Here is an 18,512-nt window from a genome sequence, read left to right on the forward strand (position 1 = left end):
CCTGCTCGTCCGTCCCCGTCGCAAGTCCTGTACCACCCGGGGGCGCTTCCCGAGGACCTGGAGTCCGAAAACGATGTCCTGGTTACCGCTGTGTTCTAGTGCGTATTTAGAAACATCCAGAAAGAGGACGCTTTTATGAAAAAATGAAACAAAGCCTTGGAAATAGAAAATAAAAGGGACTTCCTGCATCTCCTGTCTGTTCTGGAACACTGGCGCGGTGGAAGGAGTGGGTGGGACTGCGCCGAGCTCCAGGCAAGGAAAAGCAGCGGCTGCTTCCAGGCCCCAGCCCTCGTGTGGCAGCCCCAACCCCCACCCCCTCCAGCTGGAACTGGATCCAGCTGAGGCCCCGTTCTCCACCTCCATTTAAAATGAAACCCTGATTCAAACTTTACGTGGGCATTTTGGGTCTAAGGAAGAACAGAAGAAATCTAATCAAAATATACCGTGAAGCAAGACTTGGGGGAGAAAACCTGAAGCACAAAGAACAGGTGGAGCTGAGGAAGAACAAGGCGAGAAGGGCTAACCCCGGGAGAGGACGCACCTGTCCTCCTTGGCCTCAGTGATCACAGTGATGAAGGATGTAGAGTCTTCCATGGCGTCGAAGTACTCGGTATCTTCATCTTCCTCACTGTCCTCTCCTTTGGGAGTTAAGAGGCTTCCTGCAGATATGTGAGAAACCGCTGCCTGTTTGCAACACTGAAAACTCACTCACCTGCCTGAGGAAGCCCAGAGCCCAAAGTGTGCCCCCCACTTTGGACCCTGCCCCCTGGCTCCACCGGCCCCTGGTTCCCTCCCCACTCCGCTCACCTGGTCCGCATTAACCTGGCTGTGGCTCTGCCCTCACTCCCCTTCCTGGAATGAGCTTCCCGCTCAGTGCTCTGGCTCAGAGGCCTGCCTCCTTCTGGAAGCCTCCCTGATCTCTCAGCATGCTGGTCAGTCTGTCCGGGGCCTAGCTGCCCTTTCTGACCGACCTGTCACTCCCAGCCCAAGGCTAGGTGGGCCGCCACCTGGCACCAGGGCAGCCCTGCCACAGAGAGACCCTTGGGCTCACTAGACTTTTCTTGTGAGAACTGGAACCTATTAAGCGTCTCCTCCTTCGGCTCAGGTGATGCTCCCAGCGTCCTGGGATCGAACCCCACAGCGGGGAGTCTGCTTCTCCCTCTCCCCCTGCCTCTCCCCCTGCTCATGCTCTCTCTCTCTGTATCTCTCCATCTCAAATAAATAAATATAATCCTTAAAAAAAAAAAAAAAGAACTGGAACCTAAGTGCAGGGAGCTAATTGCCCTTTGGCGGTGGGTGTGGGAAGTACAAAGCCACAGAGGCAGGCCCAAATGTGGGCGTGTGAAGGGCTCTGTGGATGGGGGTGCTGTGTAAGAACCAGCGGGCAGAGGGAGGCGCAGACGGAGCACGGGTTGGGCAGCCCTCACGCTCTCACCTTCGCTGAAGCTCTTGGTGGGGTTGGCGGCCCGGCCGGGGGCGCTGCGGAAGGCCCGTTCGAGGCTGTTGTGCTGCCTGGCTAGCTGCTCTATGGTCTCCTCCAGGTGGATGCGCTGCTCCTGCTCATACTGTAGGGCGCGCTGCCATTTCCGGCTGTGTATCTCCGCTAGTTCCAAGAAGTCTCTGCAGGCCTGGGGGCGGGGGCACGGAGTGGCGGGTGGGCACAGGGCCTGGGGGAGGGGCCTGTCTGCCCCCCACCCCACACCCCACCTGCCAGTCAGTGAGGAAGGCCCTGGGGTGCTCAGAAACACCTTTGCTGCCCCCTTTGGCTTCTGTGGGGACACGGGGACTCTTGCTTTCTCCGAGCCAGCCCCGGGACGGGCGTCTGCCCTGGCCGGCATCCCCCGGGCAGGATGCCATCCGAGAGCACCAAACCCGGCCTGTGGCCAGCGGATGCTGGGTTTTCAGATGGCTGGGGCCCGAGTTCAGCTGCCGCCTCCCCACTGTGCGCCGGACCCGGGGTTTGTCATGACCTCTGTCCCCACGAGAACCCGAGGCATACACGGGGCTCAGGCCAGTCCCTGCCCTTGGCAGGGAAGGAAGGAAGGCCACATTCTGCTGTACTTCCTGGCTTAGAGACGTAAAGGGTCTTGTCTGGCACAGAACTGAGACTGGGCCTTTCCACAAGGTTACCTCAAAGTCTGTATCACATAACTCTGCTTTTAAAGTAAGGTTCCCCCTTCAAACTTGGGGCCTACTCTGACATCCAGATTCTTTCCAGCTTCCCCGGGCCGTAGGTGGTTCCACCACACTCTAATGAAGCAGGGGTTGGTCGTTCTGCCCCTGTCATCCTCTTGGGCAGGAGGGCCCGGGCTCAGCTGTCCCTGGAGGGCAGGGAGGGCCAAGCCGGGGACCTCGGGGTTTGCCCCTTCTGGACTCCTTTAACACAGTAGGAAGCGACACATTTCCTTGGCGGTGGTCTCTGGCCGCCCCTCCCCGGCACTCCCTTCCCACACACATCACACTGTCTGACCCCGACAGAGTCGAGCTTTCTTGGAGGGAGACAGGCACACAGCCCCTCATCTGTGACACAGGGACAATGCAGCACTATCCTGAGGGCTGTCAGGAGGAACCAGGGAGGTGATGTGGAGCGCTGGGCCAAGCAGCCTTCCACAGACACTCCCTCGGGGGCACCAGGGACATGGGCAATCCCCCCGCCCCGCTAACCCCGCTGCTCGGACTTCTCCCATGTCTCCCCCCAGGGAAGGCTCCCGAGCATCTCAGCCAGGTCCCCTGAGGCACCCACCCACCCACCCACCCCACCCCACAGTCTCGTGTCTACAGATCAGCTTCTCTGCTCACTGTGCCTGTTTCTCTTCGTCCCACGGAACCCCCAAACACAACAGCTGCTCCGAGTATTCCCTGGATGAGGGAGCACCCTGCTGAGGGGTGGGTGTCGGGGCCTCGCAGGCCCCAGCAGGCATCTCTCTCCTCAAGCTTTCCCCCCTCGTGCCTTCCCTCCTCTTGTCTCACCTCCCAGCCCCCCGTGCGGAGCGGGCTGGGCAAGGCTTCCTCCCCGACCCCCTCATTCACACACACCATCCCAAAGATGTGATGGGGACCCAAGGAAACCAGCAAAGTAGAGTAAAAAAGGCTTGTTATCAGGAGTGGGAAGGCCTGGGTTCCTGCACAAGCCACTCTGCCCCTCTGAGCCCATGTCCTGTGAGACAGAACGCTCCTATCTGACCGAGCCTGCGCTCCCAGGTTCCCTGTCCACCCCGGCCCGGCAAAATCCTCAAGGTAGGAGGAGTGGGATCATCCCCAATTGACATATGAGGAGACTGAGGCTCAGTCTCCAGCAGCTCCCCTGCAAGGCTCTGGGGAGGAGGTGTATTCACTCCACCTCAGATTCAGGAGCTTCCCCACTCTCCCCGAAAGGTCCCTGCCTGGCCACACCTAAGCCACTGTAACCAGCTTCTCCAGAAGGGGCAGGGATTTATACTGGCAGGTGACCCGGCCCAGGTTGGGGCGGGAATAGAGAAATCTCCTTATGCGTTTACGAGGCTCTGGAGACAAGAGAGACTGCACCACAAGAGCAAAGGGGAAAAGATGAATCAGGCTCCCTCTCTCCCAGTCTTGAGGTTCTGAGGTGCTCGAGCTCTTAGCTGCCTTAGAAACGACCATTTTCTCTTCCAAGGGAAAATGGAATGTTTGTCGTATTTCGAGGAATAGCTGACAGCCTCTCACAGACCTGGCCCCAAATCCTCTCCAGCCTCATCTCCCGGGGCCCCATCATCCCCATGCTACTCACGTGTGGCCACCAGGCACATGTCACCCTCGCCTCTGGCTCCGTCCCAAACACATCTGCTTATTCTGTCGCCAGCCCCACCTCCCGCACGCCACACACCTCCGTGGCCAGAGCCGTCTGGGGCATTCTGGCAAGCATGGAGGTCGCTGTTTTAATGGAGGCTCAGGGAGGCCAAGGCACTTGCCCAAGGCCACAAGGCAGTGTGTGTAGGGCCGGAGTCAAAGTCCCCGTGGACCTCACCTGCAGTCTCCCAGGGCCCGGAACCAGCCCTGCCACCACTCTGTACGGCTGGATTTCACGGCCTGGGGGCCCCTTGAGGGATTCTGTGGCCTTCCTGGAGGGGGAGCCGGGCTCCAGGAGATGCTCGCTAGTAAGGATGTCAGGGAATAACCCTGTTCAAGCACCAGGAATCAGCCATGCCCCCGCGACACCTGCTCCCAGCACCCATCCTTGTGGCTGAGGACACTGCCCACTGCCCCGGTGGCCAGGCCTGCTGGCTGACGGCCTGGCTAGCTGTGACCTCCACCTCGCCGCCACCGCAGGCCCAAGGGTATGGAGCAGCAGGGGACGGGAAGCCAAATCCCCAGGACAGCTGGGGCCTCACGTAGCCGGGCTGGGTACATGAAGGTCATAGAGTGTCACAGTCCCCTAAAGACGAGGGCAGGGCAGAGGGTGCCGCACGCCGATAGAGAGGGGCTCCTGTGGCTGGACCAAGGGCTTTGCCACTGCTCCTAGACGAGGGGTCATCTGCAGCAGAGGAAGCGGCCCGGTCACTGTATGGGCTGCGGAGAGCTCATCCACCCCTCCCACCCTGCTGCGCCTACCTGGTGTCCATCCTCAACTCTCAGGGTCTCCTCTGCCGCGGCCGGCCTTCTCTAGGCCCCATCCCAGCCACGCCACAGAGAGAGGCAGGCGCTGGTCCGGCCCTGCTGCCCTGGAACGCTGAGCTAGGCTGTGCAATGTGTGTTCACTAAGCTGGATTAGGCTGGGGGCCTGCCGGGGGGCCGGCTGGGGGCAGCTTCCAGGGGCCCAGGGAGGGGCCTGGCTGACCCACACCCTGAACATGGTCACATTTCCCCTGAGGCTCTGCCACAATTTTCAGAGAGCTCGTGCCCAGCCCTGAGCAAGAGCAGTTTCCTAAGCCACCCCGAAGTCCTCTACCCACACTAGCTCCTAAACGATGCAAGGGACCAGGAATGGGCAGAACAAGGAGCCCAGCCTCTGGGCCCCTCATGGGCACTGCTTGCTGCCTACTCTGGGCCAGGCCTAGAGCCTCCTGGGCCTTGGTGTCCTCATGGGAAGAACAGAGAGCCGAACCCCAGGACTCCTGCAGAGCCCCTGATTCTGTGACCCACTGAGTGATCGCCCTCTGGGTGGGAACAAGTTTCCAGTTTCCCAGCCCCGTCCCTTCCTCCCACTCCCACGGCTGTTGAGAGGATCCCCGAGATGAAGAGGTGTGGGGTCCTGTGGGCAGTGTGGGGGGTGGGGAGCCCGCCAAGCTGCCCCAAAGCAGAGTGAGAACCCAAAAGCCCAGTACAGAAAAGACAGCCTCCCCCCTCCCCCTGTACTGGGGCTGGCTCTGCTCAGCAACAGGCTGGGGGGCTGGTAGGCCCTGGCTGCCCCCCAGGGGCTCTCCCTTCTCAGAAGCCCCACCTGGTGAAGGGGGCTGTGAGGCCTGCTCACGCAAGCCGTGTGAGCTCCAAAGGGAGATGCTGCTGGTCATCCTGACAGAGGCCCCGTGGGACGGATAGAGTGTCTCCGAACTGGAAACCTTTGCCCGCTTGTGCCCAGGAGGAAGGAGGACAAACTCTAATCGCTTTTATTGTTCCTAATCCTAATCCGGACAACCTTGCCGTTCCCCAAATATGGGCGGGTGAGTAGGGCGTGGGGTCAGCCAGCCTGGATCCTATGCCTGTCCTGTGTGTGACCCAGGAAGCCTCTCAAGCTCTCGGGAGGGTCTGCAGAGCCGACCCTGCTGAGGCCTGGCCTTCAGGGACTGTTGGGAAGCATCATCTCCTGTGTTGTCACTGCCCACCAAGCCGGGGGCGTGAGGAAGTTGCCAGAGGACTGCGGGACGTTGGGGTGGGTGGTCCTTGGACTCATGGAGGAGGCGGGGAGATGGGCCAAATGCTCAGAGGTTCCAGGCTGGGCGAGTGCCTTGGGCTGACAGGGCCAGCTGGGCGACTGGCTCTGTCTCTAGCCACCAGCACACCGCAAGTTCTGGTAACCATGGATGCAGGGAGGGTGGGAGAAAGGGCTGTGTTTCCACCTGCAGCCAGACGAACTCGCTAGATGTCTGACTGCCATGTGTCTGGACTGCAGGGACCCTCAGGCTTTAGGGCTCCCAGGTGGATGGGTGGCTGGACCCTTCGGCTCTCAATGTCGCGGGGGCTGCCCATGCACCATCGACCTCCCCTGCACTGGTCCTCACATGGCCAGCAGGACTGTGGACCTGCCTCTCACTGGCCTTTTATCATAAAAGGAGCAAATAGGACAAAGTCGTACAGAGTCCTGGTTTCCCTGAGCCGCTGTGCCTGGCCAGAAGCTCACACCCGGGGACACACTGGGGTCAACAGGGTCCTTCCTTCCCCTCACCGAGGAGCAGCAGGCTGCCCTCAGTTTGCGCCTCCCAGAGGCAGGAAGGGGCAGTGCTGAGATTCAGGCCAGGACTGCAAGGCTCAGAGGCCGCCAGAGCAGGAGATGCACAGCCATCTCAGGCCTCCAAGACCAAGAGTGGGGACCCCCGGAGCCGCGACAGCAGCGCTGGGCTAACCTGGGGGTTGGGGTGGGCAGAGTTCCTCTGGGTCAGGCCCAGCCAAACTGCCATGCTGCGTCTTCAGCACCGTCCTGGCCCCTAGAGGCCGAGCAGCTCCCAGGCCAGGCCGGGCCAGCCACTCCTCACACGGCATCCATGAACAGACTCGGCGCCCATGGGGGCCGGCCCTTCCCAAACACCAAGGGGACGGTCATGGCTTCTCCCTGATGTGACTCACTGGTGGCGCTGGAGAGGCAGCTTTTCACTTCACTTCAAACTTTAAAATAGCCCTTTCCATGTTCAAAATAGTTTACCCCTTGCGCACAGGAACCAGCACCATCTGGCCGCCAGTTTGCCAACTGATTTTAAACAGTTATGGAATCTATTTTTATTCATCTCCCCAGGCCCCAAATGAGCAAGCTGTCAAGAGCAGAACAGTGGTCAGCTGGCCAGGAACCTGCCCACGGGCCCCAGAAGGACCAGGGAGGGCGGCTCCAGGGCCCCTCACCCCTGCTCTGCTTGGGTGGGTGGGTGCAAGAACCCCTTCGTGATCTCCAAATGGGGCCGAGAGAAGCCTCAGAGTATTTCTAGCAGTAAACAGCTCCAGTCTGGGGCTTTATTTCTATGATGCCCCAAACCTGAGGCCTTGGCCTAGCGCTTCGTCGATATCCGCACACATCTCCCAGCTGGCCCTACTTGCCCCCACCCTGTCCACGCCCGCCTGCACTTTTCTCTTCCAGCTCCCTTCAGGTGGATCCGGAGCCAACCCCCGGCCAGACTGGCTCTGCTGGTGCCTCTCCCCACAGCGTCCCTGCTGTCAGAATCTGCACCCCCGTCCTGCCCAAACAGCTCTACCGCAGGCCCCAAAAGGTGTCTCCTGCAAGCTGCTACCTTCCTGGGTAAACTGAGAGCCCCAGAGTGCACTGTCTGTCCCATCAGGCCCTTGGAAGTAGGCCTGGCGGCCATCTGCCCCCGCTGGGCACCTTGACCGTCTTCGTTTCCGGTGGGGCTCACCCACTGCCCAGCTCTGCTCACTCACTGGCTGCACAAAACCCGTTTCTGGGAAAGGCCCTCCCACATCCTACCCGAATCTGTGGGACTGACCGCTGGGCCCCTGTCCAGCACTGTGAGGGCTGAGGTGGGGATCAGACAGCAAGGGCCCCCCATTCCACTAGTAGCTCATGCCCGCGCCTTGCAGTCCCCCTGATAGCCCAGATCTCTCCCTGCACAGCCACTCTGCGGGCCCTGTTCTCAACACACCGAGCAGCCGGGCTAGCCGTGCCAGCCCCTTCCCTCAGTCCAAGCCACCAGCCCTCCATAGGCAACAAGGGGCTCCCAGGGCCTGCCTGCAGGCTCCAGTGCCTCATCTGTAGTCCGCTCCAAGCAGCGGGGGAGGGGGGGGCTCTTGCTAAAACGTGGGTCGGACCTCTGTCCTTGGCTGCAGGAGCCTCATTCAGAGTGGAAAGCACGGTGTTCTCTGTAAGTGTAAGCACCCAAAGTGTCCTGTGAGCGCTCTGGCCCCCCAGGCCTCCCCTCCATGCCTGCCACCGCTCACCCCGGCCTCCTGCTGCTCCAGGCCTGCCTGAGAACCTAGGGGTGGCTCTTTGCCCCACCTCCCCTCCAGCCCGTGTGTCCCTGGGGGCCTCCCGCCCCACCCCACCAGCCTGCTCTGCTCCCCCTGGTCTTTTGGCTGGAAGCATGCCTCATCGTCTGTGTGGTTACATTTCCCCGAGGGGACCCAGGTTCCAGAGGTTGGGCTTTGTTCGCCGTGTGCCCGGGGCCTAGACCAGGGAGGGATCACGGAGGGCCTCCCCCCACCACCCTGCTGCAAAGCGCTCAGCGCACGTAAGCCAGGCTGGCCTGAGCTCACGGCGCCTAAGGGCCCTGGGGTGGCCCTGTGGCTGGAGGGGCTGAGTCCTGGGCCCCAACACGAGTCACCAACTCTGAGGAGCCTCTCACAGCTCAAGGGCGGGGGCTGTGTCAGGAGCAACCTGCCTTGTTTGGGGGCAGTCCCCCCCACCGCTGCGGGGGCCTGGAGGAGCGGCCAGTGGGGAGCAAGCCAGAGGCTGCCAGCCCGCTGAGGGGCTCGGTGCTGGAGGGACATGACGCCAGCCCTGCGGGACAGGCTCGCCCCCAGAATGTCCGCGGTGATACTGAGGGTTTCTTCTGCTGGGGGCAGGGGCCGTGAGGCCGGAACACAGGGCTCACGGGCAACCTGTGGGAAGCCCGGGTCACCCAGGAAAGCACAGGTGTGCTGGACCTGATGACAGGTGATTCCCCTCAGCCCTTCTGCACAGACCCCCCAGCCAGCAATGCAGGCGGCCCAGGGCCCGGTGGCTGTGACCCCAAGTGCTCATCTAACAGCCAGGCCTGCCCCCCCGCCCCCCAGGCAAACTGACTGCTCTGGGCCTCAGGGTGGCACCTGACTAATACAAACGATGCTGATGACAAGGAAGGCACGACGCCGCTAACCTCAGGTGGCCATTGTGAGGTACCGGGAAGAAGCTGGGCGGACTGCTGTTTTATCCCACTGCCTTCCCTGAGGTCTGTCCTTCACACCAGGGCACTCTGCTTTACCCCAAAGATAAACGTACAGGAAAAGAGAATGAAACTGGAATTTATTATTTTCCTTTATGGAAACGAATACCCAAAGCCTGAGCCGGGACTACGTACTAATTCAATCACGCTCCACCTTACACCACGGGGACCAGCCCGACACGACCGCACACCAGGGATGTCCTGGGTCCCAGGAAGGCCGCCGGCCGCCGGCCGCGCTGAGCTTCCAAGCTCTGTCTACGAACCAAAGTTGTTTCACCGGGCTGTGAGGTTCCCCCTCAGCGGCGGGCTAGTTCAGTTACCCAAATAGGAATCGACGCAGGGGACCACATGCAGGCTTTGATCAGACTCGCAAAATCCGCCGCCGGGGAGCTCTGCCGCTCGTGATGCCATCCCGGCCCTGTGTTTCCCCCACCTGCTCGCTCTCACTTGTTGGCCGAGGCTCCTGATGCTGGGCACTGTGCTGCACACGGAAGCTTCGGGGCTGCCTTGCAGGCGGCCCAGGCCAGCAGGGGGATGGGCAAGATGCTGCAGCAGAAAAGCCCCTCAGACGCCGAGGCCCCGTGGACAGATATCACTGTTTGCACCTTCTCTCCCTGCCTGCGAGTGACTCTCCCCACCAGTAAAGGCTCTGCTCCATGGCCACTACTTCTGCCCTCTGCAGGCCCTGCCCTGGCTCCCAGGGTGTCCAGCTAGCCCCCCAAGGGTCACTCTGTTGATGGGCTGTGCTCATCTGGGCTTGAGCCCCTCTCCCGGCCGACTGGGAACCTCCCCAGTCCCTCCCCAGGCCCTCTACACACCTGGCCTGCAGAAGTGGGCCTGTGAGTTGCTGTCCCTGCTGCCCCCATGTGTGACAGAGCGTCACTAGGCGGGTCCTCTGGATTGTGAGCTCCAGGAGCAGAGCCGAGTCCTTGCCTGGCACAAGCCCTTCCCAGTGAGAAGTCGCTCAGGTCTGGGTTCAATTCCCAACAGGCAGGACTTTCCTAACTGCAGGAGCCACGTGGACACGGCTTCATCAACCAAAACCACAAGCGGAGGGCAGGAGGCCGGGGCTCAGTACAGCCCTCCTGCGAAAAACCCAGTTATGACTTCATTTCATAAATCACACTTCCTATTTCTCTGTGGCCAGGCTGGGTCATTTCTCTGCAAGACAGAGTGACGAGTGGTGTGGGGCAGTGACAAGTGGCTCTGGCCGAGGGCTGCGTGCTGGACCAACTTTCTCACTGACCTTGTCCAAGTGAGGAAATGGAACAAGAATGGCTTTGTAGATGGTAACAGCAGGCAAACATGAGTCATGGGCAACTTAGAATTTTCTTTTCTGAGATATGACACCCGTTTCGGTTCCAACATCACATATTAGGCACTCCCACTGGGCTACTACTGTTGGGGACACAGGTGAGTTAAAATCCGAGTCTCACTTTGGGGGCACAAAGCCTGGGGGGCAGATGACAAAGTAACAGGGGAAAGTGCACAGTGGGCTCAGCAAGGCCCAGCAGTGCCTGTGGGTTCCAGAGGGTTCTAGCCAGAAGGAACGGCTTCTGACAAGGAGCTTGGACAGCCTCCCGGCCCTGGGTGACATCCATGTGGGGTTCTAGAGGCTGAAAAGGGATCCACCAGGTATCTAAAGGGTGGGGAAAGTTCTAGAAGGTACAGCACAGGCAAAGACACAAAGAGGTGGAACACTGTGGCACTGTTCAGCATTCCTGATCCAGACACTTCCTCTGAGCATCCTGTTCCCTCCAACACTTATGGAAGGGAAGGGGCTGTGCTTGACTCAAGGTGAGTTTCACCGCATCGGCCCCCTGGGGGCAGTGGCACAGGAATGGGCTGCGTCACTAACCACGGTTCCTGGGGTCTTAGGAATTGTCCAGAGAGCCCCCTCCCTGTCCTGCTGGGAGCTAGGGATCTACAGGCTTGTGAAAGTCCCCAAAATACCCTTTCCCAAATTTGAAGGAGATTCGATTGTCCCTCTGACCTTTCTCCTGAAGGATGAACAACCCGATTTTTGGCCATCTTGGGTAAAAGTGAAGGCAACGCAGCTGATCCCTCTCTGTGTGGGAAGGGTGCTGCTTGCCCAGGGCCCTCTAAAGGATGCATTTCCCTGTAGGCTTTGGCCAGCCATCCCTCATTATCTGCTCCACTTATATGACTCAGGCTCAATCAGAGCCCACTAGGTGGAAAACCACAGCCATTCACAATTCACAGGAGGGGGGCCCTGCCCTAAAGTGGGAGTGGGAATAGATTCCCCAAACTCGGGCATGGGGGATGCTGGAAGCTTCCCTAGAGAGGGTGTGTATCATTAAGGCCGGGGGTGGGGGGCGGGTGGAGTTGCAAAGGGATCTCAGCAGTGGGAAGAAACAGGTTCCTCCTCTTACAGCAAGAACTGGAGTGACCTGGGGGATCATGGTCTGTGCCTTCTGGGGACAGCGGGGGTGGCTTCCACCCATCCTGAGCCCCCAGCGTCCCAGGAAGGGCCCTGGTATGGCTGCAGCCTAAAGGTAAGAGACATACCAGGGACTCAGGTTCCTGAGACTGGGGGCTTTGCCCTGGTGGATACAAGGCCACCCAGTCCGTGTGCTGACTGCAGAGGGGAGGGGGTCTTTGCCCCCCTTGGGGGTCTCAGCCTCACTGCGTCTGAGAGTGTAGGGGCCAGCACTCCCCCACTGAGCCACACAGACCTGGCCTTGCATCTTGGCTCAGATACCTACCAGCTGGGTGACCCTGGGCAGCTCAGGTGACTTCTCTGAGCCTCAGTTTCCACTTTGCACTAACAATACCTAATGGTATTAATGAGGTTGTAGCAAGGGGTGAGTGGTCTTGGGTGTGAATGTGCATGGCTTCGTTAGTTACAGATCCCTGGTCCAACCCCTTCCTTGTAACAGGGGTGGAGGCCAAGGCCTGGCCAGGGGTGGGGATGCTTTGTCCGGGGGGCCTCTGCACACAGTGGGAGTTGAGACATTTGGTGTGTGACAACCGCGTACGTGAACTACCCATCCAGAACTGACTCGGTTCCTGCCAGGCGAGGAGCGGCATCAGGAAGGGTCCCCAGGAGAAATGCGGGGCCTCCGCCCCAGTCCGGGCTCTGAGCACAGCCTGCTGGGGCCAGCCCCTCACTTCTGGGTGTGCCGCCTCCCCCCACCCAGTGGAGGTAGGTGGCAGGGGCCCTCTCATCAGGTTCAGGCCAGCAGGGGGGCGGAGCCCAGCCCAGGGTGCAGCTCCCCGGCACTTGGGTCAACTTTCTGGGTACTGGAACCGCACACAGGCTTTTGTAAGGGGCTTGCTTCCCATCAAACAATTCATTATGCACTTAGATGGTACACGGTTTTTATGGCTTCCTAACACAGAGGAGCCTCTGATGCCCGATAAAAGATTTCTGCTAAAAACACCAGCTGAGAAGCTCATTATCTGGGAAAAGCCGAAACTGCTTACTCAAGACAAAGCGGCTTCCGTGTCAGCGGGGGGGGGGGGGGGCAGTGCCAAGGAAGCAGGGAAGCCACAGGCAGGTGATGGCTTCCGGGCTGGGTGGGGAAACACAAGTGCGTCATTCTGTCATCAAGCGCTTCCTATCTGGGCCTGTCACCCGAAGGAGGGCAGTGACCCAGACCCCGAAAGTCTGGGGGCTGTAAGGAGGCCGGCTGGCCCGAGCGAGCAGGGGAACACAGGACGACGCAAGTACAAACCAAGGACGGGACCGACTCGCAGGGCAGCCTCTCAGCGGGCACGCCCCAGATGCACCCCCAGATGCACCCCTGAGGGCCGTGGACAAAGGTCTGCGCTGGCTGAGCGCAGGGAGCCGAGCACTTGCAGATGGTGCGTCCCAGCAGCCTGGGAAGAGGGTGCACCTCCTCAGCCACAGGTCCCAGGGTACGGATTCCTCAGGCTTCCTCCTGCACCGGGGTGGTCCAGTGGCGGGGCAGGGGAGGGCTGTGTGGGGGGGTGTGGGGGTGTGCGGGTGGTCTACTCTGCCCACAGGGACTGCCCACAGTCCCAGTGAATCAGGCTTGGGGCAAGTCTCTGTGGCCACAATTTCACCCAGGGGTCTTGGCCCGCCGTGGGCTCCAGCCTGCACCTTCCCACCCTGTTCTCGGCCTACAGCCTAGTCCCGACTCCTGGCCCTGCTCTCGTTGGATCCCCTTGATTTGGGGGCTGGGCACCGGCACTACCCATTGTCTCTGACCAGCCTGATGGCCTGCCTGAGCCACCTTCTCTGGACGTGGGCCGCCTCCTCTGAGGTGGCCTCCATTTCCCCACACCTCCCCTCTCTGGTCTCCTTGCTCCCGGTGTGCCCCTCCTGGGGGCTGTCCGTGGCAGGAGGCTGCAGGAGTCAGACCTGTGGCTGCAGGGTGGAGGCCAAGAAGAGCATACACATCTGGGGAGGTGGGGGACTGAGGAAGAAGGGCCCAGAAGCACAGCTGAGCATTATATTCTCTGCCACCATGGAGAGGCCCTCCCAGCTCCCAGTCACAGCAATGTGGCTTCCAGAACTCTGTGGAATGTGGCGACCCCCAAGGCTGTGCCTCTCAGTTTACGGACTGTGGCTACTCATCTGGCTACTGTCAGGTCGGCATGACCCGTGGCAGGCTCATCTGCAAGCTCTTCTGGCTAGGGGAACCCACAAAGCCAGGCTTCCAGCTGCATACCTGCCGCTGTGCTTGCTGGGCCCTGAGCCTGCTGCTTCTGGGCGGCATTCTGCGGGGAAAGAGCAGGAGCGGCTGCTGCGCACCAGCATGGCAGCCTTGTCCCTACTGTGTGGGCAGCTTGGGGCCCTGGCCCTCCTCGGCTGGGCCCGAGCCAGCTGCCAGCCTCCATCAGGATTGCGCGCCCCACTCCGGTTCCCACCAGACAACTGCAAAGAGGGCAGGAGGCTTTGGGAAATGACCTGAAGCCACCAAGAAATGGAGCCCTGGTTTGTCAAGCACCCTGGCCACCACCTACTCGGGGACCGTGGTGCCGGTGACGGAGAGCCCTGTGCCAAGTGGGTGGGCACTCACATTGATCATAGCATTTGAGGTGATGCGAAAGAGGGTGGCCCGCTCATTGACGACCTTCAGCTTCTCGCTGCTCTCATAGGGGATTTTGAGGCCGTCCAGCTCGCTCAGGGAGCGCTGGAGTGCAGCGCCGTGCTTCGCGATGAGATCATTGCACGTGCTGAGGTCGTCTAGCTTCAAGGAGAGGCTCTTGATGGCGCAGTGTAGCTCGCTCTTGTCAGCTGGAGAGGCAGTCTCGTCGTCGTCGTCCCCAGAGTCATCTGCAGAAGGAAAAAGAGTTGCCACGGTTATTAACTGACCAACAGAGTGCCAAGAAGCCCACGTGGCCTGGGCCCAGGAGGAAGGAGCAGGTAGAGCGTCTCAAAACAGAGGGCCCTACATGGTGCCAGCTCCTGCTCCTGGTCAGCCCTCCAGGGTGGGCATGGGCCCTCGTGAGTCAGTGGGAGGGATGGAAGGGGGGGACCAGCTTGACAGACCGTGCCTGGCCCGCACTTTGGAGGGGGCAGCCCTGCGGGCACCCGCCTGCATGCGGGGCACCAGCCCCCTAAGCTGCGCCACGCAGGCCAGGGTGGACCGAGCTGGGTGGAGAGCTGGAGACTGCCGCGAGGAGCAGCTCCTGTCGCAGACCAGAGACCCCAGATGAAGGCCGGCTCCTTTCCACGCATCATGGGCCCAGCCTTACCCAACCCGGACTTTCCTGCCGGCCTCACTCTGCCCTCTGCTCTACGACCACACCCGGCCACGCAGAACTGCCCCTGTTCCCTGCAACACCTGAGTGCTCAGGCCTGGGGCCTTTCCCACGGCGTCCTCACTGCCTGGAACCTCCTCCTACCTCCCCCACCTCCTCAGAGGCCTCACCTCTACCCAGCCCCAGCCCCATGCCCCCGATCTTCAAAGCCTGCCTGAAGACCCCCAGGCCAAAGTCATCCTCCCCGCCCCTGGCCATCCTCCTGCAGGTCCCCACCCACCTCCCCAGCACGAGCAAGGCCGCTCTCATTTGTCCAGACACGGGCTGTGGCATCTCCATGGCCTCGTCAGGGTAGGGACGATACCATGCCCCAGGGACAGACGGGCAGCTAAGGTCACGCCCCAGGCCACCCGGCTAGTCCGTCTGCCTCTGCAGCCGCCCTCTTCATGCCAGGCCGGCTGCTGGGGCCTCTGTGAGCGGGCCAGGCGGGCGCCCCGTCTCCTCCTGGCCCATCCCGCTCACCTCTCACACTGCCGCCCGGGCGCCCTCGGGGTGGCCCTTCCTGGGAGTCCGGGGTGCCTTGGAGCCCAGCCCTCTGCCAGCCCTGCCTGTGTTGAGAGGGTCACAGGGTAGTGGGGACCTCGGGGGGAGGGGGACCACCGCGGGTGGGGTAGGTGGGCAGCCGGCCCGGGCTCTGCTGCTGCTAAAGCACCAGGCTCGCGACCGTAAAACCTGCCACCAGCCCGCGTGCCTGAGCCTGTAAGCGCCAGGGGTTTCTGAGAGGTCTGTTTCAGAAATCATCAGTTTACAAAACATTTTTCTTCTTTTTCTTCTTCTTTTTCTTTCTTTTTTTGTGAAGGAAATCTGTAACCCAAGATACAAGAGTTTTTAAAGAGGCACATGCTGTGAGGGAACAGATTTCTTCCCACGGCAGACAGGGTGCGTGGGGGTGGCCATGGCTGAGTGGCCACTCTGAGCGTGTCCTGAGCTGGTGGCGGCGCCAGGACCGCCGGTGGCGTGGGGCCTGGGTGGGCTGGAGGCTGGGGGTGCAGCCCCCACTGGGGCTGTGGGCCAGCATCTGGGCTCGGGGCAGGGGCTCTCCCTCTTCCCACCACAGCCAGCCCGGTGACGGCTCGGAAACGGCCCGGTGCCCGGGGACTGCACGTGCTGCACCAGCCTCACCGTGGTCCGCAGACCGTGAGAAGTGAGGAAATGTACGTTCTCAGATGGGCGCTGCGGTTACGGGGTCAGAGCTGGATCCGAATCCGGGTCTGTTGAGCATCAGAGCCTGGGCTCTCAGTTATGATGTAATCTCCTGTCACCTTTCCGAGTTCAACACGTGTAACCCCCAGAACGGTCAGCCACCGAGCAGTCAGAACAGGGGCTGCTGTACACCGGGAGGGCCGTGTGGGAACACGCTGGCTGCGGGTCAGCCTGAGTGGGACCCTCCCCCGCCACACACACCGTGCTCTAAGCAAGAAACACAGCTGGCCTAACTGAGCATCTGCCTGTGTGGTGGCCAGAGATGGGTAACCACATTTCTAGTTAACTTGTTAATAAGCAGCTCTTAGGGTCCAAGTTCAGGTCTGGCGGCCAGAGACATGAGGATGTACTTGTTCTGCTCCCAAATCATGGGCTGTGTTGGTGGGGGAGGGATGGGAAGATTCTTGGGTCAGCAGTTACTGACCAGCACAGTGTGTTCTATGGGGATGGGCAGGGAGAGTCTCTCCCAGAGGGTACAGTGAGATCGGGAGAATGAGGGAGGGAGGGAAAGAGGGCAGGTGCAGGGGTGGGGCAAGAGAGAGGGAGGGAGTGGGTGAGTGAAGGAATGAATGAGCAGGAGGCCTGTCCAGGGGTTCTGAGTGGCATGCACAGAGGTGGTGGGTCACACACGGGAGGGCAGCGTCTGGAGAAGGGCATGATCAGTAGGAGGGAGGAGCTACTTGGAGAGGGGGGTGGGAAAGGGCCTCTGGCTCAGCTGAGAAGCCTGGGCCTTTATCCCTTGGCAAGAAGGAGAGTGTGGGCACCTGAGCAGAGATCCATGGGAAAGATGAGACTGGTGGCAAGTGGCAGGATGAGCAGACTGAAAGGACAGAGAGGCCAGAGTAGCTGGGGGGAGGCCAGGGGCTGGAGAGAACAGGACCTCTGAACCTAGCCCAAAAGTGCTGATGGCAGCACCCACCCAGCTCCAAGGCCATGACCGTCTAGTGACAGCCACGCTCCCAGGCAGTCCCGTCCCTGGTCAGTCCTCGAGGACGGGGCCTAGCTGCCATGTGGCCTGCCATGTGGCCTAGCTGCTCACTTCCCCACAGTGTCATGGGCTGTTCAGACTCATACTGAGCGCAGCGCCGTGAACCCCCCCACTCAGGCCTGGGCGGAAGCCGAGCTGAGCCATGAAGGGGACTCTGCCTCTGCCATGATGAACTCTGACCATCCTGAATCTCCAGGTCTCAGTTTGAGGTCAGGGGTCCTTGCAAGGAGCAGACTCACATTAGAGAGAGAGATGAAACTCATTATCAGAGACGTAAATAAAACTACTTGCTGTGATACTACTCCGACTAGAAAAAAGAATGGATGGCATCGAATTAGCTTCAGCTTTCTGAAGGATAAACCAGCAGCTACCCCTCAAGAGGCACAGAAATGGCTCTTCAGCTTCCATGGCCCGCTTCTTCCTTTGACGGGAGAACTCCACTGGTGGGGAATTTGGTTCAAAGGAAGGCAAACACTTGTATGCATCAAGTTGTTCAGGCCTGTGGCTCTCAAGCTCATGGCCTTGGGGGTTCTCAAGCTTTTATGACCCCGCCTGTCCCCTCTGTTCAGTCCACATCTCCATAACACAGCAAACACTAACCTATCCACAAATGTAAAATCCTATAGAGATTCTGCAACTCTATTAATACAAGAAGAGCAGCAACTGAAATCCAGGGCCAGGTCAAAGCCACGCTCCTGGGCCACAGAGGAGCCCCCTGCCTTCCCCCAAACCCATGTGAAGGCCACGACTTAGTACGATGAGCAGCTCTTGGGGGAGGGGGCTGCCAGGGTGTCCTGGGGTGGCATAAAAATAAGGTGGTCAGAAAGAACTGGCTTGAATGCCTGAGTTCCCAGTTCACCTTGAGCTCTGCTGCTTTGTGGGGCTGTCTTCCTACTCTGGGCCTTGGAATCCTCATGTGTACAGCAAGAACAGCAACATCCACCTCACGGAGCTGGGAAGCACCTGGGTGTCAGGTGGGCCACATCAGGTGGGATCATCCCCAGCAGCCATCGCTGCCACACTGAAGGATCTCTGAGCATCTGGCCTGGGAAACAAGATCTAACACTGGGAGAAGCATACCCTGGTTTTCAGGGGCTGGCTGAACTCAATGCCTCTCCATTACCTCCTAGAAAATGCTGGTCCTTTAAAGAAAGGAAGTCTACCTGAGCACTGGGAGGGTGCAATGTTTCATCAGCCAGGACCCAGTGCAGACCCGGGCTTGGCCCCAGCCAAGTTTCAGGGGAGACTGGGAAGGAGCCAATGGACCCCTAGCAGGTGGCGTCTCTGCATAAGGCCCAGGGGTTAAGACAGGAGTGAGGGGTGGGGAGGGGTAGGAAAGCGGCATTGTTGACGTGCTCAGAGCCCTAATGTCCCCTTAGTCTCCGCTGCCTGTCTGCCAGGGCGGCTGTGGAGAGCATCAGACAATGTCCTACTTCTCTGGACTCCTCCTTCTTAGCTGCTGCTTTGTCTCTGTTCAGAACAACTGGTAGAGCTCTGGGGGAGGCATCGTTGGCCCTCAGATAAAGGAC

The 18,512-nt window shown here is 60.3% G+C and overlaps 1 protein-coding gene across 5 annotated transcripts in view; it reads right to left on the minus strand.

Moving 5' to 3' along the window:
• OSBP2 (oxysterol binding protein 2) overlaps positions 1-18,512 on the minus strand; it is a 134,200-nt gene that overhangs the window by 17,296 nt on the left and 98,392 nt on the right. For all 5 annotated transcript variants that reach the window (XM_081801800.1, XM_081801799.1, XM_081801801.1 and 2 more), the window contains 3 exons: positions 14,048-14,304; positions 1,436-1,628; positions 542-659 (listed from right to left, as the gene is read on the minus strand). In XM_081801800.1, the coding sequence (XP_081657926.1) occupies positions 542-659; positions 1,436-1,628; positions 14,048-14,304 (568 nt within the window). The remainder of the gene's footprint in view (positions 1-541; positions 660-1,435; positions 1,629-14,047; positions 14,305-18,512) is intronic.

Source organism: Leptonychotes weddellii, chromosome 13, assembly GCF_054177405.1.
Source record: "Leptonychotes weddellii isolate Sample4059 chromosome 13, ASM5417740v2, whole genome shotgun sequence".
In the NCBI taxonomy this organism is placed as follows: Eukaryota; Metazoa; Chordata; class Mammalia; order Carnivora; family Phocidae; genus Leptonychotes; species Leptonychotes weddellii.